The sequence below is a fragment of the Phocoena phocoena genome, chromosome 15 (genome assembly GCF_963924675.1).
Source record: "Phocoena phocoena chromosome 15, mPhoPho1.1, whole genome shotgun sequence".
NCBI classification, from domain to species: domain Eukaryota; kingdom Metazoa; phylum Chordata; class Mammalia; order Artiodactyla; family Phocoenidae; genus Phocoena; species Phocoena phocoena.
Window position 1 is genome coordinate 319,235 of NC_089233.1, and position 21,946 is coordinate 341,180.

Consider the following 21,946-nt stretch of genomic DNA (forward strand, 5'->3'; position numbering starts at 1 on the left):
ACACACACCCCACACACACATACCACACACACACACATACCACACCACACACACACACACACATACCACAAACACACACACACATACCACACACACAGACACATACCACACCACACACACACACATACCACACCACACCACACCACACACACATACACACCACACACACACACCACACCATACCACACCACACACACACACACACACACACACACACACACCCCTCCAGCAGAAGGCAGGGTCACCTCCCTGCCACCCCTTCCAGAACGTGAAGCCGGCCCCTCCGAGGTCCAGGAGGAACAGGCCGGGCTGCGGGGCCGCTGTGAGACCACATCCGGGAAGACGCCCCAGGAACTGTCCACACAGGGAAGACACCACGCACCTTCCTGTCTTCTTCTTGGACTTCTGTTTAATGAAGCGGCAGCTCTCCACTGAGTTCATGGCCCAACCCAGATTCAGCTCACCGGCCTCACTCTCTCGCTCCACCAGCCACAGCCCAGCTTGCTTTCTGTGCCCACTCTCGCCCCGCTGTCCTTGCCTGTGCTGCCCCCGCCACTCGAACGCCTGCCCCACCCCTCTCCTGCCTGTCCTTCAAGACCTGGTTCAAAGGTCACTGGTTCTGCGAAGCAAGCACCCCGACCCCAAGGGACACGAGACCCTTTCCTCCTCTGTGGACCCCCAGCATCCACCAGATGCCGGTGGGACCACCCACGTCCCAGGAAAGGACGACTCACTTTTTAAATGTGGGTCCCCTGTGGGAGGACTCTCGACGGGAGGGGGGCTGCGTCCAGGGTCCCGAAGCGACGAGACAACACGACGCTTCAACCAGGGCCCCCGTTCTGCGGGAAGAGGGGCGGCCGCGTCCCTCTCTCAGGGCTGCTGTAGGGCTGGGAGGGACCCGAGCTCTGGCAGAACAGGGCAAAGTCTGTGTGACTAGCGCTCTCACCCCACAGAGCCGTGAGCAGCGCGGGACTTTGCCTCAGGAAAACCAGTCGCTGCCCCCCAGAACCTGTGTGACCTTGAGCCTGCCTTCTCTGAGCCTCAGTTTCCCCACCTGACACAAGGGGGGGGGGGTACCTGCATCTGCAGAGAGGCTGGCTGGGCCCCGGCCAGCTGGTGAATTCCCCACACCCGGCTGGCAGGCAACTTCCTACTTGTAGTGACCAGGGCTCCAGCGTGGACCCAAGCCAGGGCCCCGGGTGTCCTCCATCCTGGGGCTGGGTCAGCACTGTGAGGGGTGGGGGCCAGCTCACCAGCAAGGCCATCTCGAGGGCCCCTCCTTTCTAGAGAAATGGCCCCACTTAGCGCCTCCCTGGCCTCAGTTACCCCACTGCCTGCAGGCGTCTCCAATCACATTACGGGGTGATTGTCAGATGACATCAACGGTGAACCGGCTGGTGTGAGAAAACGTGTCTGCAGCGTCCTGGAGACCTCTCACCACCAAACTCTACAACTTTTAAAACATTATGGCACCAAATAAGCGAGATCGTGGGCGAGGTTAACAGGAGATTAGGGAGCTGGGTGATGCAATCACGGCAGGAGGCAGGGCAGCCCAGGGCGGCCCCGTCCCCGCCGAGGCTCACATCCCAGCTTCCCCTGGGCCCAGCTGGGTGGCCATGGCAGCTCGCTTGAGCTCCGTGTGCCTCCATGCTTCACCTGCCCAAAGCCGCCACAACGAGGCCAGCACCGTTCTAACGAGATGCAGACAAGGCCTGCGATCGGGCTCTGGCTCAGAGCTCGCCATGACGCAGGCTCCAGGGTTCCAGATCTCAGCCTCACACTGAACACGGCTCTGACCCCGCAGGGTCACACGGCCCATGACATGCGAACCTGGAGGTCTCCTCTGCCCAGAGTGAGCCTGGCTTTGTGCAAAACGAAAATCAAACTTTTTGCAAGTCCAACCCATTAAGCATCTCCTCGGATGAGGCCCTGCATTTTCCAAAATGCTAATCTTGGTTTTTAGTATCGCCTGAAAGGACGGCAGCAAACCCCGAAGCTGGAGCCAGGCTGCAAGAGGGGCTGAAGTGACTCAGAGAAACAGAGTCTGTTCCCTGAATTGACTGTGAATTCAGCAGACGGGTGTGCTTTTCCCATCACCCAGGGGCCCGAGCCAATCTGTGGAATAACAGACTGCAGAGACATGCGGGTGGGCGGAAGACAGACAGCTGTGCGGCCAGGGGTGCAGCCAGAGGCCTGTCTTAATTAGAACTGCAGGGAGCACAAACCCCTGCCAGCAAGGCCACCCCAGGGTGAGATTCCCTCACTGCCACCTGTCCGCCCGCCCGTCTGGCGGCGCCGGTAATGAGGCCCCGGCCGCGGTCCCGAAATGCAGTGCCACTGCCTGGACCCTGCCCCTGACGCACACACGCAGGGCCTCCTAATCATCACGCTTCTGGCTTCCATGGGCGCTCTGTCTCCAGGCACCCTGAGTGGGCGGGCAAGCCGGGAAGGGACCTGATGGAACCCAAGGGTCCCCACCTCCCTCCCCCGGGCCTGGGTGCACCCTCGGGGGACAGGCTGGGATCCACAGCACCTGCCAGGGCTCTGGAGCAGCCTGTGGCTTCCTTCTGAGCCTGCGTGGGCCCCTGCATCCCCAGGAAGGACAAAGTCTCTGCCATTGCTCACAAGAGCAGAAGCCAAGTGAAGAGGCTGCACCTGCCAGCCCCCCAACCTGGACCCTCCCCAGGACTACTCAACTCTTCAGCAGGGCTCTGGAGGGGCCCGCCCAGGGCACGAGGACATCCCGCTCCAGCCCCAACTCGGACATATGCTGCTTGGCCTGGAGCAAGGGGCAAGGGCCCCCCCCGCACTGTTCACTGAGACAGGGCGACAAGCCAGCCTCCCAGAGTCCTTCCTGCTGTGTCCTGAGGCCCAGAGTAGCCCATTTACCTACCTCAGGCCCAGGAAGGAGCAGAGAATGACTGTGCAGTGGTCTCAGGGCCAAACCAGCCCCTTCCTCAGACTAAGCACTGAAGGACGGAGGGTTCTGGCTATGGGCTCCATCTGGATGGCCAAGCCAACCTCAGAGGGGCAAAGCTGCATCCAGAGAGATGCCCACTAACTTAGCCCTACCCACAAGGCAAAGGGCCAGAAAGATGATGATGGTGATGGTGATGATGATGGTGGTGATGGTGATGGTGATGGTGATGGTGGTGATGGTGGTGATGGTGATGGTGATGGTGGTGATGGTGGTGATGGTGATGGTGGTGATGGTGGTGATGATGGTGATGGTGACGGTGATGATGGTGATGGTGGTGATGATGGTGATGGTGATGGTGATGATGGTGATGGTGATGGTGATGATGGTGATGATGGTGATGGTGATGATGGCGATGGTGGTGATGGTGATGATGGTGATGATGGTGATGATGGTGGTGATGATGGTGATGATGATGGTGATGGTGATGATGATGGTGATGGTGACGGTGATGATGGTGATGGTGGTGATGATGGTGATGGTGATGGTGATGGTGGTGATGATGATGGTGATGGTGATGGTGGTGATGGTGATGATGGTGATGATGGTGATGGTGATGATGGCGATGGTGTTGATGGTGATGATGATGGTGATGATGGTGATGGTGATGGTGATGGTGATGATGATGGTGATGGTGGTGATGTTGATGGTGATGGTGATGGTGATGATGGTGATGGTGATGGTGATGATGATGGTGGTGATGGTGATGGTGGTGATGGTGATGATGGTGATGATGGTGATTATGATGGTGATGATGGTGATGGTGATGGTGATGGTGATGGTGATGATGATGGTGATGGTGGTGATGATGGTGATGATGGTGATGATGATGGTGATGGTGATGGTGATGATGGTGATGATGGTGATGATGGTGATGATGATGATGGTGATGGTGGTGATGATGGTGATGGTGATGATGATGGTGATGATGGTGGTGATGGTGGTGATGGTGATGGTGATGATGATGGTGATGATGATGGTGATGGTGATGATGATGATGGTGGTGATGGTGATGGTGATGATGGTGATGGTGATGGTGGTGATGATGGTGGTGATGGTGATGGTGATGGTGGTGATGGTGATGGTGATGATGGTGATGGTGATGATGGTGATGATGGTGATGGTGATGATGGTGATGGTGGTGATGGTGGTGATGGTGATGGTGATGATGATGGTGATGATGATGGTGATGGTGATGATGATGGTGATGATGATGGTGATGGTGATGATGGTGGTGATGGTGGTGATGGTGATGGTGATGATGGTGATGGTGATGGTGATGGTGGTGATGGTGGTGATGGTGATGATGGTGATGGTGGTGATGATGATGATGATGATGGTGATGGTGGTGATGGTCATGATGGTGATGATGATGGTGGTGATGGTGATGATGGTGATGGTGGTGATGATGGAGGTGATTATAATGATGGTAATGAGAAGCCCATGGACAGTATCTCACTCTATCCTCACTGCAAGCCTCAAAGTAGGTTTTATTAGCCTCATAAAGCCTCATTTGGCACTTGAGAAAACTGAGGCTCTGCCAGGTGCTGTGGTTTGGCCAAGAGACACTCTTTTTATTTAGGGAGTGGAAACTGAGGCTCCAAAGTATCCACACAGACCCAGAGAAAGCCTTCGAGAAATGCCGACTAGAAATGCCGCCCCATCCAGAAGGAGGCCCGGCAGTTTGGGGTAGGGGCTCTGTCCCTCAGCCACGTTGCATTACCTTCTCTTAAAGCAAAGGACTGGAACACAGTCTTAGCCTTGTCTCCCCGCGGATGCGGCTCCACGCAAGCTGAAAACACTGACAAGAGTGAAAGCACCCAGCCCTAGACCGTGGGGTTTTTTTTGTCCCAATCCTGCATTTAGCAGGAGGGATCATAGAGCAGCACATGGCTTCTCCCGCATGGATTCACCCACATGGATATTCTAGTACTCTACTCATGCCGGGAAGTAAAGGGAGTAGCAGGCAGCATCCACGGCGAGGCTCACCAGGCGCCCTGCAAACCTGGAAAGAACTGGGTGGCACACGCCAGACCGCAGCTGAGCAGAGACAAAGCTGCGAAGCCCAGCGTCCAGCACACTGAGAAAAGCAAAGGCCCTGGATGCTGCACCGGGAGATGTCACGTGGAAGGTCAGGGGACAGCGTCTCCCTGCCCACAGCCTCTGGAACCCGCTTCCTGAACCATCAGCCCGTCTCTTTAGAAGCCGTAGCCAGAAACGGGAGCCTGTGCGGGCTTCGATCTGGAAAGTGAGTTTTCCTCTGTGCAAAACAAAAGATCTAAAGCAGACACTTCCCGTGTGAAAGCTTTCTTTCCAATCCAGCCTCGAAAAGAGGAATCTTAATCCAACCATCTGCTTCCTCCACTTCTTGTCCACCTGGCTCTCGGATGCAGTAAAGTCTGAGGCAGAGGGAGCCGTGTGGCTCTGGGAACTTAGGGCCGAGGGTGCAGGACTCCAGCATACGTTTCCTGGACACACACACCCGGAACGGCCCAGAGAGGGAGTCCAGCTCAGCTGCCTCGGCCAGGCTGGCCCTAAGCTAAGACTTTCTGAACCTGCTGCTACCTGGGAGCTGGAAGGGGCCATGAAAGGGTGTGACCTGCTGAAAAGCATTGTGATTCTGAGCCCAAACCCTTCTGTTCTAGGCAGAAGAGTCCAGGCCAGTGAACCACTCAGCAGCTTCCAAGGCCATGAACTGAGCAAAGTGTCACCAGTAATCAGAGAAACGACACCCTCTCTCCTCAAACATGAAATAAGGCGATCGTACCCGGTGTGTCCGGGGCAGGGGAAGCCAACTCAGCAGAGGGAGATGGGGGAGGGTGACCGCGAGGTGTCTCACATGTGTCCACCTTCCGTGGATCCACCAGGAGCCGGCAAGTGCCGGAGAGCAGAGGGCATGGTGAGGCTGACTCCCCCAGGGAGCGGGCACGGACGGGTGGGCCCAAGACGGAGGACCGGCCAGCCCCGCCCCTGCCCTGTGCCACAGGCTTCTGCAGACAGGGCATCTCCACCTCAGCCTGGATCACAGCCACCCCGCCTGGGAAGCACACTGCGGGCGAGGAGGGACCACCCCCAATTGCAGGTCCTCTGGACGTCCCTGCGGCCCTCCTGGGACCAGCCAACACAATGTATCAAAAGCCTAAAAGCCCACACTGGCATGCCAGCCACCCTATCCTGCAGAAGCACCATTCCTCCCTCTTCACTGAGACCCCGCACCATGGGAAACTAGCAACGTCCACAGGGACTTTGGCAAGGGGAGCAGTGGACAAACCGACCCGTCCCTTGATGGAGCTGCACGTCCACAGCCACCGCACAGTGGTCACACGGGAGGCCCCCGGGCCTGCGCCACGGAAGGTACGTGTGTGCCACCTGTTTCCACATGATACGCACGCGGAGAACAGCCTGGAGGCGCCAGTCCGGGCCACGGCTGGTGGTCACTGTGGGGAGGGGGACACAAAGAGGCCTCTTCTCCCTTCACTCCACATATCTGTATGTCATCTGCACATCTCTCATGGACTGTTCTCAAAATGTGCTCGGTTATTCTAATGAAGAATCGCCGTTTGCCAAGAACGGAAAAAAAAATTTTTTTTCGAACATCATTTACCCTTTGATCCACGTCGAGGAGTTTATCTTAAAGAAACAGACAAATACTCCCGACGAGCATACAAGTATGGGCATGTCATCAAAACGCTGTTCATCATAAAAGATGCAAACAGCCACGGCAGGAGAGCAGCCACATCACACAACCCTACAGAACGGGGACCACAGACCACGAAAGCCTTTACTGACAAAGAGAGACGCTCACCACCTCTCAAGTGCGACAAACTACGGAGAACGTCATTCCGTTTTGTGACAATACAGGGTTACGATATGTGCATAGATTAAATCCTGAAGGACTGTCCCCAAAACATTCCCAGTGATTATTTTTGCTTTGTGGCTTAACGTTTTCCAGTTTTCCCAATTATTTACATGCTCGCCATTGCCAAGCAGAGCATCCCAGCCCCTTCACTGCCCCCAGGCCCCTCCCTGGAGTAACTCTCGCCCCCACCCCACATCCACCCCTGAGGCCCTTCCAGCCCGTGCTGAGCGCCACCCCAGCTCAGTCACCCTCCCTCAGGACCCCGTGCTCCGCGGACAGACGTGCATTTCACCCGTAAGCCCACGAGGCAGTGAGTTCAGCTCGGGCACGGCAGGCCCTCTGCAAGCAGAAGAGAAGTCTTGCTGTGACAAGGTTGGCCTGCGGGCACTTTGGATCCCAACCCAGATTTGAGGAGGCAGCCCAAGTGTACACAGCGCTAAATTTCTAGAGGCCACCCCTGCCCCATGAGCCCGTGCTTCCAAAACTGACCCGTGTCCCCTGGAGTTGGACATCCCACCAGCCCCATTCCCGCACCTACCTTCTCTCGTTGTCGTCCAGGTGAGCAAAGAGCACGTTCTTGGAGATGGCTCTGGCCAGTGCCGTCATGGTCTTGTAGTCCTTGGGGATGACCTGCGGGGAAGCCCAGGAGAGTCAGACCTGTGGGCACCCTGGACCAGGGCCTGGACCCAGCTAGCCCTTTGGACCCTCCTTGACCCCGAGAAATCGGGCCACTCAGCCTTCAAGGTGTTATTACCAGTGAGGGTAGACAGAAATCTTGAAATGCTAGCTGCATGTCACAATTTTTGGAAATCTGAAAAATAAAGAGGAGACAAGGGGCCCAGAGTGACCTGAGAATTGGCGTATCGTCCAGAACTCGGGGTCTTGGTGGACAGACGCCGGTGGGCTTCAGAGCCTGTAAAAGATGCTACAAGGGGGCTACCCTGGTGGCGCAGTGGTTGCGAGTCCGCCTGCCGATGCAGGGGACACGGGTTCGTGCCCCGGTCCGGGAGGATCCCACATGCCGCGGAGCGGCTGGGCCCGTGAGCCATGGCCGCTGGGCCTGCGCGTCTGGAGCCTGTGCTCCGCAACGGGAGAGGCCACAACAGTGAGGGGCCCGCGTACCGCAAAAAAAAAAAAAAAAAAAAAAAAGTGCTACAAGGCCTCCAGGCCCTTGGATTATTATGTCTTTTGTTTTTATTTCTTTACTCCACTGGCTTTTTTTAGGTAATAAATACTTGTTGAAATATTTGAAAACTGGAAAAAAAAAAAAAAGATACCTTGACCCAAGGCTGGCTCCACCCTTTCAGGTGGTTATGGAAGGGGTGGGTAGGGGCCTGGACCTTGTTGGCCAAAATGTGGGTAAAAAGTCATCCCCACGCCCGCTGAGACCAGCCTGGAAAGCTCGAGGTGTGTCCAGTGAATCAACGCCCAGCTGACGACCAGCACTGGTATTTCCAACGCCAAGATTCCTCCCTCAAAAGACACCGAGGGGAGGCTGTCTGCACCGGCACGTGACCCCCACCTCGTGCTCAGCTGCCCCGAAATCTCTTCCAGGCTGGGGGCGGGTGGTGACGTCGGGACCCCACATGTGGGTACGCCGCATCTAAAACCATGGAACCCTTTACAAAGAGATCCCTGAGGGGCAGGATGGAGCCCCCTGAAAAGCCACTCCAGCTCCAACAATTGTGCAACAGCTCGGACGTGCAGGCCTTGAGAGGAAGGTCTCTTCCTACACGCTGCACCCTCTCCCCTCCTATAACACCCTGGGTTACTGTGGTGACACGTCACACTTCGGGAACCAGCTGGGGGCCATCCTAGCAACTACACCCACATGTCTGTCCTGTTTCCTTGGTTTTACCCAGATCCCACCCAGGCCACATGCAGTCGTCATGGCCCTTCAGCCCCTCTGGTCTGTGACAGTTTCTCAGAGGAGGACTGGCAGTGATTTTGCAGAACGTCCCTTCGTCTGGGTTTGTCTGGGGATCTCCTCCGGGCTGGACAGGGGTCCAGGGTTTTGGGAGGAAGAGGCCACAGAAGTGAAGTGCTGGTGGGCTTTTAAGCTGCCCTCTTACTGGTTTTATTCCCTGATTATAAAAGGACTAAGTATTGGGGAGGGACTGGGCATGGTTGTTTCATGGGGACAGAGGTTCAGATTTGCAAGATGAAAACGTTCTGGAGATGACGGCGGTGACCGTGGCACAATGGTGAGAATGTGACCTGGATGCTAAACGTGGTGGAAGAGGTGCTGTGGCCCAACTGTCCCCAAATTCACGTGTCGAAACCCTAGCCCCCATGGTAAGGTGTTTAGTGATGGGGCCTCGGGAGGTGACTAGGGTTAGGTGGGCCCCCAAGACAGGATCCGCACCCTCGTAAGTCGAGACCTAAAGATCTTGTGCTCCCCACCCCGCCCGCCACGTGAGAACAGGCGAGAAGGCGGCCACCTGGGGGCCAGGAAGAGAAGAGGGTTCTCACCAGGAACCCACCCTGCCGGCACCTGGATCTTGGACTCCCAGCCTAGAGACTGTGAGAGGGTAAATGTCTGTTGTTTAAGCCACCAGTCTTTTGTTAACGGCAGCGTGAGCTGACACAGACGGTCAATTCTACTATGCACATTTTGCCGTATTTAAAAATAAATGTTTATAATAGGTCAAAAAAGAAAAAAAATTTTTTTGAAGAGTAAAGCTGGCTGTAGAAATGCGTAAGATGGAATGGCAGGCATGTCCAAGGCAGGGCTCAGGGGCACACGCAGCCACCAGTGCTCTCACACCGGGGAGGCCCCTGACAAAGGTGCGCCCTGCTCAGCATGAGGGCCGGAGAGAGAGGGAGGGTGATGTCCGGGGGGAGGCGGGCTACCCCCAGGCGGCTCTGAGGTTGGGGTCCAGCCTCGAGGGTGAAGCCAGAATAGGACCCATGAGGCCCTGGACACGGGGCTCCCCCTCCCACACCCCACGACCTGGCCATCCCGCCCTGTCCCCAGCCTACTGGGGTCACAGAACCATGGGGGTGGGGTGGCCCCAAGAGAGCCTCAGGCAGGTACACACCGGGCTCAGGCCAGCAGGGACCACGACGACCTTCCGGAAGAAGAAGGGAGGCCAAGGCCCCGACGCCTGGGATGCGGGTTGGGATGCAGGGCGGCGTGGGGGGGGGGGGGCGGGGTCAAGGCCCACCTTCCGCACGTAGGACACGGCATCCTCCTCTGTGTACACCTCAGCACTCACTCCCCCACGCCGGTGCCGGGCTTGCACCACCGGGTTGGGCGGCAACGGGGACACTTCCTCATCGTGCGAGTCCGACTGGGAGGCTGACTTCTGCTGCGCCAGGATCTGTCGGTTTTCTTCCTGGAGGGGGGACAACGCAGAGCGGGTGAGAAGAGAGGCCATCTCGGCAGAACCCCAGAGTCCGTCCCGGGAGGTCACGGGGTCCCAGGAAGGCCGGGGACCTAGCGCGTCCCAGCCGGGCCCGCCCAACCCGCCTCCCTGGACTTCAAGGCTACCTCCAAGCCCACCTCTTCCCAGCCCACAGCCCTGCCGGCCACAGAGCCCTGGCTCCAGAAGGCTTTCTGTTCCTTCACACTTTGAGCAACGTGTCAAAGTTGCTACCAGACCCCAGAGCTCAGCCCACAGGGTCCAAGGCCCCGGCGAGCCTCTGAGGTCCCCCAGCCCCACCGGTCACCCGAGGGCAGGAAGTGCCCCCGCTCTGCTCACCAACGTGCAGGAAACAGGAGGTGGACGCATAACAGGGAAGCAAACCTCTCGTTTTCTTCCCGCACTTTTCATTACTGCTTTTTAAAAACTCTGTTTACACACAGAGGGCGCAAAATCCAAAAAGTGCAAAGGTACATGGAGTGGCGGGGTCTCCCACAGCCGACTCTCCAGCTCCACTTCCCCAGAGCAACCTGGCGACCAGTTGGTCCCTGGATGGGACCGGGCTTCCCAGCACACGGCCCCGGATGGTCGCAGGAGGTACCAGCTCTATAAGCTCTTGCACCTACACACAACCCTACAGAACAACCAAAGCCAGGAGAGCAGCTCCGACTCACGCCAACACATACAGGGTCTTCATCCAACACCCAACGCTTCCAAGGCTGAGGAACAGCCCCAGGTGCCTCGTGGGCGGGAAGGAGGGGTTTCCCTGAGGGTCAGCTCTGGACACACCAGCAACCACCGATCGCTCCAGAACTGCCTTCCAAGTACTCACCTCGCCACTCCTCTGTTACCGTGACAACAGTCATCTCATCCTTTCTGAGACCAGCGCCAACATCTCCCTGGAGCCAGGAGTCACTGGGTTATTTCCCACCCTTTGTGAATTACTGGGTGACACACCGGAAATGTGTTATTTACACTGTACGTTAATTCTACTCAAAGTTAGGACTGTCAGTAAGACTCCCACTTTTATGGAAATCATTACAAACGCCACTGACTGTTCTTGTAAACCACGAATTTTCACTATCAATAGAAATGTCGGTTGCATCTCAAGTGAGAGACTCTGGGCCTTTGCTCTTAGAAATTATTAAAAATAAGAACAGTAAGGGAATTCCCTGGTGGTCCAGTGATTAGGACTCCGTGCTCTCAGTGCCGAGGGCCCGGGTTCAATCCCTGGTTGGGGGAACTAAGATCCCAAAAGCCGTGTGGCCAGAAAAAAAAAAAAAAAAGAACAGTAAAATACACAAAAATGAGTCAGTGGGGTCTTAAAGCGGGATTTGGGAGACATGAGTGGGAAAGGCCCCTGCACTGCAGTGTAAACTGTTTATAGAGACACCGGGGCTCTGCCAGCACGCAGGAGAGAGGAACCAGCAGAGGCCCCGGGCCACCAAAGGACGTCCGGAAGGTCAGGCCATGTGGGAGTGCCCAGGCTCGGAGGTGATGGTGACACAGGGCAGAGACGTGGGCAGTGATGAAGGTGAGGTCGGGAGGAAACAACAGGCTTCCCGTAGAAGCGAGGGAGCCGACAGGCGCTTGTCTCAGCAAACGAGGGGACTTCTCTTAAGTTGAGGTAAAATTCGCACAACATAAAATTAACCATCAGCCGTTTTAAAGTATGCAAGCCTGTGGCATTCGGTACATTCAAAATGTTACGCAAACCTCTCTAACAGCTAGACCCAAACGCTTCCTCACCCCAAAACACCCGGGTACCCCACTGGCAGCCCCTCCATGCCCTCCACCCAGGCCTAGCACCCACTAACCTACCTTCTGCCTCCGTGGATCCGCCCATTCTGGACATAGCCATGGACAGAATCATACGGTACGCGCCCTCCCGTGCCAGACTTCTCCCACTCGGCACACTGTCTTCAAGGAGCACCCATGTTGTGGCAGGTGTCAGCACGTCTCTCCTTTTGGTGGCTGAATCGTACTCCACTGTGTCACATCTCGATGATCCAGTGAGCTGGTGGACGTGGGCTGGCTCCACCCTTTGGCTGCTGTGAGTAGCGCTGCCATGGACGTGAGGGTGCGAGTGTGCGTCCCAGTGCTGTGTTCAATTCTCGGGGATGCCCCTGGGGCAGGAATGCTGGGTCCCACGGGGTCTCATGCTCAGCTCAGTGAAGAACCTCCCCGCGCTCTCCACCAGCCGCTCCCAGCAGCAGTGCCATCCCCCAACACCCTTTGCCACTTTCTGTGTGTTGGTTTGATTTTGATCTGGCCGACGTTGAGTTGGGCTCTGGACACACTGACTTCGAGATAACGGAGCGACCTGGCCTTGGGAATGGCCTACAGACCCTACAGACAGTGGCTGCCCCAGGGTCCACAGTCACGGTGAGGACCCCAGGCTCCCTGTGCAGCCACCAGAAGCCATTTGTCTTCAAGAAAGCCGCGGCCCAGGCCTTGTTCTCCTGGACCCGTAAGCAGCCCTGTCCCGGCGCGGAGATGACTTCCCGTCTCTGGGAGCAAAGGGTCAAATGAGGCAGGATACAGGTGGTTCAAAACACGAAGCCACTTCAGGGGATTTTGAGAGGACACGGGGGGGGCCGGGAGCCAGGGCCCCCAGGGCGCAGTGGGATGACCGCCCCCAGGCTCTGCCTCGACCGTGCCAGACCGTTACTTCTGGATGGCATCCCTCTCCCACCCCGGGAGATTCCAGGAAAACCTCTAATTCTCAGAGCTCCCCTTTCCTGTCTCCTGTTTTCACGCTGCTGAGTTGTCTTGGCTGCGAATGGTAGAGGGCACGGGGTCAGGGCAGGCGATCCAGGCCAAAGGAATCTTCATAACAAGAGTGTGGGAACAGTGTTTCCAGAAAGCTCCGCAGCCAGAATCTGCCCCAAAACGCGTAAGGCAGCTCCAGGGACCGTCCCCGTCCTGCCCTCGGGACCCAGAGTTCCCTGGGCCACGAACGATGTGCTTCATCACCTTCTGACCACGTTTTCCTACACGAAGGGTGAAATGCAGGCTTCCAGCCTGAGAAGAGACAACACGGAGGGGGGGTCTAGGGAGACTTTCCAGAACTGAGCTGACCCCCCACACACAACAGCACACACACCTGGGAGCCTGGGACAGTGGAATCCCTCCCCTCTGCTCCCCTCCCTGTCTGGCTGGGCAAGGACACCAGCTGCCCCATCCCTCGTAGGGGATTCCTAGGGTGAGGGACGTCCCGCGTAGGGGATACCTAGGGGTAAGGGACGTGTCCAGGGCACCCAGCCACCCAGCGGCAAGGCAAGAAGAGAAACACAGAGCTTCGATCATTTATTGAGCACCTTCTGTATACCAGGCCTCAGACAGAAAATGCAACAGGGAAAAAGGCATAGTTCTTTCATGAAGGAGGTTACTGTTAGAGCTCAAACAGGACAGAGATGGTGGTCACAGCAAGACAACGGGTGAGCACCACCGAAGGACCAGGTAGGTACGAGGGGCTGCACCAGCAGTGGCAGGCTCTTAGACCATCCTCAGCAAGGAGGAGTCCAAGAGGGCTTCCTGGAGGAGATGCCTCCTGAGTCCACCCAGATGAGAAGAGCTGAACCAGGGGACGTGGGCAGTTCTGAGCTCACCCCTTGCCCCCCTCCTCCCCAACCTGTGGCAAATTACAGTTTGTGTGTCTCTTCATGACGTGGCAGCCCTCTCCAATGTTTGTTTCATCCACCTCTTCAGAGTCAGACTCTGATTTTATTGTCTGCTATTTCTTCGATTTCTGCTTCATTAACTTCTGCTTTTACCCTTGTAATTTTGCTCGTTTCTGTCTTGCTGTCTTCCTCTATTCCTGGCTTCTCAGGTGGCACCTGGGCAGTAGGTTGAAAACGGTCCCTCAAAAATTCATGTCCACCCAGAACCTCAGAGAGTGGCTTTATTTGGAAATAACTCTTCACAGATACAATCAAGTTAAGACAAGGTCATCCTGGATTAGAGTGGCCCTAATCCAACGATGGGTGTCCTTATAAAAAGAGGAAGTTTGGACACAGACACACAGGGCCGAACACAGGGGCAGTCTGGTGATGCGTCTGCCAGTAAAGGGCAGCCCCCAGAAGCTGGGGGGGAGGGGCTGCGGCGGACCCCGCCCCCCGTCAGAGCCCCCAGAAACGACCACCCCAAAGCCTTGATTTGGGGCTTCTGGCTTCCAGAACTGTAAATAGCTGTTTTAAGCTGCCCATTTTTTGACAATTTGCTATGGCACCCTAGGAAACTAAGACACACAGCTCATTACTTTATCATCTTATTTTCTAATGAAGCTATAAATTTTCCTCTAAGTACCAATTTTGCTGCATTCCACATGTTTTGACATGCAATGCTTTTATTGTCACTCAACCTAAATATTTCCTAATTTTTTATCATGACAATCTTTAACTGATAAACCATGCAAAAGCTCACTATTGATTTCCAAATGTATGGAGAGGTTTCTGGCTCTTTCTCTTTTTTTCTGGCTATCTTTTTATTAATAATTTGTAACTTTATTGGGTTATAGTCAAAGGATTCGGTTTCTGAGTGAGAAAAAGACTTAAACTCATCCTGGGATCCCTTGAAATAACATGTTGCACTGGGTACTTCATTCTCAAATTCTAAAGTTCTGATTTACACACACCTTTCTAGGATCTCCGATGTAACCGGATGAACACAAGGCAGATGCCGTGTCCTCCCCAGTCACGGCCCCGCTGTCACACAAGCTCGGATGGGAAACGCTGTGCTTCCCAGGGAGCTCACCACCACGTCCTCAGCACCCGGAACAGTGCCCGGCACAGAGCAAGTGTTCAGTAAATACTGGTGAGATGAATGAATGAATGAAACCTTTTGGGGGAACTAGTATAACCATCAGTGGGTGCTCTGAGCTTCATAACCCTATTTCTTAAAATACATCCTAAGGAAACAATGAGAGGTATCAAACAGATATCTGTACCAGAATGGCCCTTGCAGTGCTTAAAAAAAATTTTTAATCCAACAATCAACAATAAGAGATTGCTTAGGGCTTCCCTGGTGGCACAGTGGTTGAGAGTCCGCCTGCCAATGCAGGGGACACGGGTTCGTGCCCCGGTCCGGGAAGATCCCACACGTCGCAGAGCGGCTGGGCCCGCAAGCCATGGCCGCTGAGCCTGCGCGTCCGGAGCCTGTGCTCCGCAACGGGAGAGGCCACAACAGTGAGAGGCCCGCATACTGCAAAAAAAAAAAAAAAGAGATTGCTTAAATCAAGTTAGAAACATCTATGTAACAGGATATGCTGCACCATTAAATCATACTTTTAATATATTTAGTAATCATGTAAAGTTTGGTTTAAAACACCAAAAAGCAGGATTCAAAACTATATATAGTCAGGGAATTCCCTGATGGTCCAGGGGTTGGGACTCTGTGCTTTCATTGCCGGGGCCTGGGTTAATCCCCGGTCGGGGAACTAAGATCCTGCAAGCCGCACGGCGCGGCCAAAAAAAAAAAAAAAAATTATATATAGTCAAGAGAATGAGAAGAGAAGTCACGAACTGGGAGAGAATATTTGCGAAACACATATGTCTAAAAAAGGACTTGTATGCAAAATGTACAAAAAGCTCTTAAAACTCAACAATAAGAAAACAACCCCATTGGAAAACAGGCAAAAGATCTGGACACGTCACCAAGGAAGATCCCCAGATGGCAAATAAGCACAGGAAAGATGCTCCACCTCATATGTGTTCAGGGAAACATGAATTAAAACAGCAGTGAGGGGCTTCCCTGGTGGCGCAGTGGTTGGGAGTCCGCCTGCCGATGCAGGGGACGTGGGTTCGGGCCCCGGTCCGGGAAGATCCCACATGCCGCGGAGCAGCTGGGCCTGTGAGCCATGGCCGCTGAGCCTGCGCGTCCGGAGCCTGTGCTCCGCAACGGGAGAGGCCACAACAGTGAGAGGCCCGCGTACCGCAAAAAAAAAAAAAAAAAAAAAAAAAAAAAAACAGCAACGAGACACCACTACACACCTATCAGAACAGCCAAAATCCAGACGGTGACGACACCAAAGGCTGGCGAGGGTGTGGAGTGGCAGGAACCTCATCCGTGGCTGGCGGGGATGCACAATGGCACCGCCACTTTGTTTTTTGTTTGTTTGTTTGTTTTTGTCTTATTTTGTCTTGTTTTTTTTTGCCGCGCCACACGGCTCGTGGGATCTGAGTTCCCCGACAAAGGATTGAACCCAGGCCCTCGGCGGGGACAGCGTGGCGTCCTGACCTCTGGATGACTGGGGAACTCCTGGTGCAGCCACTCTGGAAGACAATCTCGTGTCTGTCTTTATGCAACCCAGCAATTGCACTCCTGGTATTTATCAAAATGAGTTAAAACTTACATCACATAAAAACCTACACACGGACCTGTATAGCAGCTTTATTCACAATTGCTAAAACTTGCAAACAACCAAGACATCATTCAGCAGATCATCGATAAATAAACCTGGGGTCCATCCAGACAATGGAACATCATTCAGCAATAAAAATAAATGAGCTATTATTAAGTCATGAGAAGACGTGGAGGAAGCTTAAGTATGTATCACTAACTGAAAGAAGCCAGTCTGAAAAGGCTAAACGCTGTAGCTAGAAAAGGCGAAAACTATGGAGACAGTGAAAGGATCAGGGGTTGCCGGGGGCTGGGGGGGAGGGGCGAACAGGTGGAGCAAAGGGGATTTTTAGGGCAGTGGCGGCTCTGCATGACGCTATGATGATGGAAACATGTCACAGGTTTGTCCAAACCCACAGAACGTACACAAGAGCGAACCCTCAGGGGCGCCGCGGACTTCAGTCAACAGTAGCGTATCAGTGGTGGCTGTCATTCCCTCGAAGCGCTGGTTGGTGCTCTGAGGCCCGTCTGGGCCTGGGGACGACCCCGGCCACCAGTGTCTCCAGCCACCCCTGCACCCCCAGCCTCAGCCTCCCGCAGAGCTCGCTGCCTCCACCACCCTCCAGCAGACCTGGGGACCGGCTGCCCGGTCTAAGAGCGCCCAGGACCCTCCCACCCGCACTCAGAACCCTGGGAACCCCAGCCCCCGCACCCCAGCTGCTCTGCAAACCCTCCTCATTCCACCTTCCCAGTGCCCCACCCACTCGGCCTCCCGGACACCCGCCCCTCAGTGAAGCAGACATCGCGACGACCAGGGAAGAAACCATCGGGGCCAAAGGTATGGGGGCACCCACTTTCTTTTCCTTTTTAATTTCAAAGACTTGGTTTCCCTAAGTAGTTATAGGTTCACAGCAAACATCACAGGGAGGCACAGAGACTTCCCACACGCCTCTTGTCCCCTCGCTCGCACACCCTCCCCGGGGCCTCTCTACGCTGCAGAACGGGAGCCACCAGAACACACCCAGACTACAGCCTGGACCACCGGTCCCCGCGCCCTGCCACCTCCAGACGGCCTCCAGCCCGCCCCAGCCTCCGGCCCACCCAACGCTCCAGCTACCGCCTCCGCGGCTCCAGCCTTCCACGGCTCCGGGGTGGCACGAGCTGCCCCCGGCATTAGCCGCCAAGTCCATCGTCCCGAGGACAAGCCTTCGTCCAGAGAGCGTGCTCCCCGAAGACGGCCCCACGGTAACCCTCGCCACCCGCAGGGCACGGCCTCCTGTCGGCCCCCAGGCTGAACGCGGACTCACCCCTTCCACCCTGGCTTCCCCGGTGGCCCCCGGGCACCGGAAGGCCGGGGCAGTCAACGTGCCGGGGGGACAGACCGCCCCTCCAAGACCCTCGGGAGTTCAATGTAGTCCCGCCGATGGACGCCTCTGTCTGCCACCAGAATGACACATGCAGTGCTGGTCACCAGGAAACACAGGCTGGTCCTCCATACAGTCACCGGACGTATCTGATGCCCAGTGTAGACCACAGCCACAGGAAGGGCCACAGGAAGGGCCATGTGGGCCCTGACAGAATTCACTTCCAGGGAAGCCGCGGGCCGGGTTCTCCCCAAGAGAAACACAGCGTAACTTGCTCGTTTCATTAAAGGTACAGAGTGAGCCTGGGTCACCAGCTGTCTGACCAACGGACCAGAGGGAAGCCACCGCTGCACCAGGAAGGAGAGCCTGCTGGATGAGGCATCTATGGCCACAAAAGAGAGCAGAGTGGCGTCGGCGAGGACTCGGGAAAGGGTGGGGGGCTCAGGGTCGCAAGACCACAAGCTCACCGGGTCCTTGAGGAGCAGATGGGCGACAAGATTCAACAGCCGTAAACACAAACAGACACTCAGCCCCCAGAGCCCTTCCTGAAATACCTGCATAGTTACCCATTTTTTCTTTTAAATCATTTCCTTGGCATAAAGGTGGTTTCTGGAGCGGAAAACAAAAAAACCTGAAAGCCATCAAACACAAAACGATGGAAATAAAGTAGAAACGATGACGCATCCACGTCATAGAAAACTTTACAGCCACAAGAGGCCACAGAAATGCTACTAATACAGATGCAAGGCAACATGAGTGCACTTAATGCCATTGAAATGCACCCTAAGAAAAGGCCAAAATGGCAAATTCTATGTCGTGTATGTTTTACCACAATAAAAAATGCTACCAAGAAGAAAAAAGCAAACAAAAACTGCACATATATACAATTATCCACATCCGTATGTAAGCGTGTCCTGCGGGTCCAGAAAAGTCCTTGGGAAAATGTAGGGCGGGTACGTAGGTGCAGGGTCACGGGCACACTTGTATAAAGTAATCTTTCCCACACAATTTAAAATCCACTGTTAAAGGGATTGATGACTTTTATCATCACACGATCCACCACAAGACTGAATCCTGGAGAAGCTCCAAGGCTGTGTTTGGCCGGCGGGTATGGACTAGCTTCCCCCCTCAAGCCTCCACCCTGGAATAAGGCCACCTCCTCACCGGCTCACTCACGGAGGCCTGGGCACTGGGTGCCACACCCCGGCCCAGGCAGCACCCCGAGAGCTGGGCCATCCCCACCAAGCTGTGCCGGCAGCTGCAGCCTCTGTGCTTATCAAGGCCTCACACACACGCCTCCTGCTCTCCACACAAGTGGAGAAAACTGCTCCTCCCCAGGCTTCCGGCCTGGCCAGCCTCCTGCAGAGAGAGGGGCCCGGGACCCAGCACACCGTGGCCCCAAAGCCAGAGCCTTTCCTGCTCCCAGGCTGAAGCAGCTCCCTGGTCACCGTGCTCAGCAGACGCAGCAGGAAATGAGACCCCCCGGGGGGTCTCAGGACACCTTCAGGCACTTTACTTTTGGGGATCCCAGGTCCATTTGAACATCCACTGCAAACACTGGGGACGTTCTCCCCAGTAAAATGCACCCGCCTATAAAAGCTTGCACACGATTTCAGAGAATCCACCAAATCAGCCCCGAAGCCTGGAACCTAGGCCTTCCAAGTCACCCTACCTCTTCCAGACCTCGGTCCTCAGCTGTCAAAGGCAGGTAATAACTTGCCTCTCCAGGCAAGAATGATCAATGAATCTTCCTAAACCCCTGTGCTCGCCCCAGCCTCTCCCCCAAGCTCCAAACTCATAGCCTCTTTGACAACTTGAGCACATCCAAAGCCTCACTCTTAATTTTTTCCTGTCCAACCCTGTCTCCGTCTCTTCCCACTGGCCCCTTCTTGGCTCAGGACTTCACTCAGGCCTCGGACCAAACCCAAGGAGTCACAGCCCATGCCTCTTTCCTCACCCCACCCCCAATCCACCAGCAAGACCGGAAAGGCCCCCCAAAGAAAACGGCCCACCTCACCCTCTCACTCCACCCCCAGGGGACAGGAGCGCCCTCACCCCTGCCAAGTCTAACAACCAAAAGCATCTTGGCCACTGAAATGTCCCCTGGGGGCAAGAGGTCCCCCGCTGAGACCCTCTGCTCTAGTTTCACTCTGCAGCCTCAGCTCGGGTCTGGCCTGGACCCTGCCTCTGGCCTCTTAATGGGCTCCCTGCCTTGGTCCGGCGGAGAAGTCCCGTCCTGTGAGACATGTCACCTGGCTGGGGTCATCTGTGAACAAGTAGAGTTAAATGAGGATGTACTGTCACCCACCTGACCCTCCCTCTTCATTTATTTATTTATTTATTTATTTATTTTGCGGTACGCGGGCCTCTCACTGTTGTGGCCTCTCCCGTTGCGGAGCACAGGCTCTGGACGTGCAGGCTCAGCGGCCATGGCTCACGGGCCAGCCGCTCCGCGGCATGTGGGATCTTCCCAGACCGGGGCACGAACCCGTGTCCCCTGCATCGGCAGGCGGACTCTCAACCACTGCGCCACCAGGGAAGCCCTGACCCTCCTTCTTCAAACGTGCAGGAAACAACCACCCCCCACCCCCCTGCTCCAGTCCCCTGTCCTCTGTGCACAGGCCAGCGACTGGACTCCTCCCATACGTGGCGACCTCGGAAGTAACCAAAGATTAAAGCCACGTCGCCATGTTCACCTACCAACTAAAAAACAGGTTTTTATTTATTTTTTTAAGGTTCATTTATTTATTATTTATTGGCTGCGCAGCACGCGAGATCTTAGTTCCCCAACCAGGGATCGAACCCACACCCTCTGTGTTGGAAGGGTGGAGTCTTAACCACTGGACCGCCAGGGGAGTCCCTGAAAAACAGGCTTTTAAATTAAAACAGCCAAAGCTGACTAGGGTGGGTGGCTACAAGCACACTGTCTGGTGGGGCTTGAATCAATGCTGCATTTGGAGAGCTCCTTGACAACACCAACAAGACTTCTGTGACCTGGTAATTCCACCTGGAATTTCAATAATTCCATCTCCGAAAAGCTGTACTAAACACTACTACATACAGGAAAAAAAAAATCTATGTACAAATATGTCCCTGTGGCATTATCTTTTTTAATACATCTTTATTGGAGTATAATTGCTTCACAAAGCTGTGTTAGTTTCTGTTGTACAACCAAGTGAATCAGCCATATGCATACATATATCCCCATATCCCCTCCCTCTTGCGTCTCCCTCCCACCCTCCCTCTCCCACCCCTGTAGGTGGCCACAAAGCACGAGCTGATCTCCCTGTGCTGTGCGGCTGCTTCTCACTAGCTATTTTACATTTGGTAGTGTATATATGTCAGTGGTACTATCACTTTGCCCCAGCTTCCGCTTCCCCCCTACCCTGTGTCCTCAAGCCCATTCTCTATGTCTGCGTCTTTATTCCTGCCCTGCCACCAAGTTCATCAGTACCATATTATTTAGATTCCATGTATATGTGTTAGCACACGGTATTTGTTTTTCTCTTCCTGACTTACTTCACTCTGTATGACAGACTCCAGGTCCATCCACCTCACTACAAATAACTCAATTTCGTTTCTTTTTATGGCTGAGTAATATTCCATTGTACATATGTGCCACATCTACTTTACCCATTCATCTGTCAGTGGGCATTTAGGTTGCTTCCATGTCCTGGCTATTGTAAATGAACATTGTGGTACATGTCTCTTTTTGAATTATGGTTTTCTCAGGGTATATGCCCAGTAGTGGGATTGCTGGATCATATGGTAATTCTATTTTTAGTTTTTTAAGGAACCTCCATACTGTTCTCCATAGTGGCTGTATCAATTTACATTCCCACCAACAGTGCAGGAGGGTTCCCTTTTCACCACACCCTCTCCAGCATTTATTGTTTCTAGATTTTTTGATAATGGCCATTCTGACCAGTGTGAGGTGATACCTCATTGCGGTTTTGATTTCCATTTCTCTAATAGTGATGTTGAGCATCTTTTCATGTGTCTCTTGGCCATCTGTATGTCTTCTTTGGTGAAATGTCTATTT

At 54.7% G+C, this 21,946-nt stretch overlaps 1 protein-coding gene across 1 annotated transcript in view; it reads right to left on the bottom strand.

Moving 5' to 3' along the window:
- Positions 1-21,946, bottom strand: part of PRKAR1B (protein kinase cAMP-dependent type I regulatory subunit beta) — an 86,622-nt gene that overhangs the window by 61,783 nt on the left and 2,893 nt on the right. Inside the window, exons 3-4 of the mRNA XM_065892159.1 lie at positions 10,004-10,174; positions 7,375-7,466 (exon numbers count right to left, since the gene is read on the bottom strand). Coding sequence (XP_065748231.1) covers positions 7,375-7,466; positions 10,004-10,174 — 263 coding nt within the window. The remainder of the gene's footprint in view (positions 1-7,374; positions 7,467-10,003; positions 10,175-21,946) is intronic.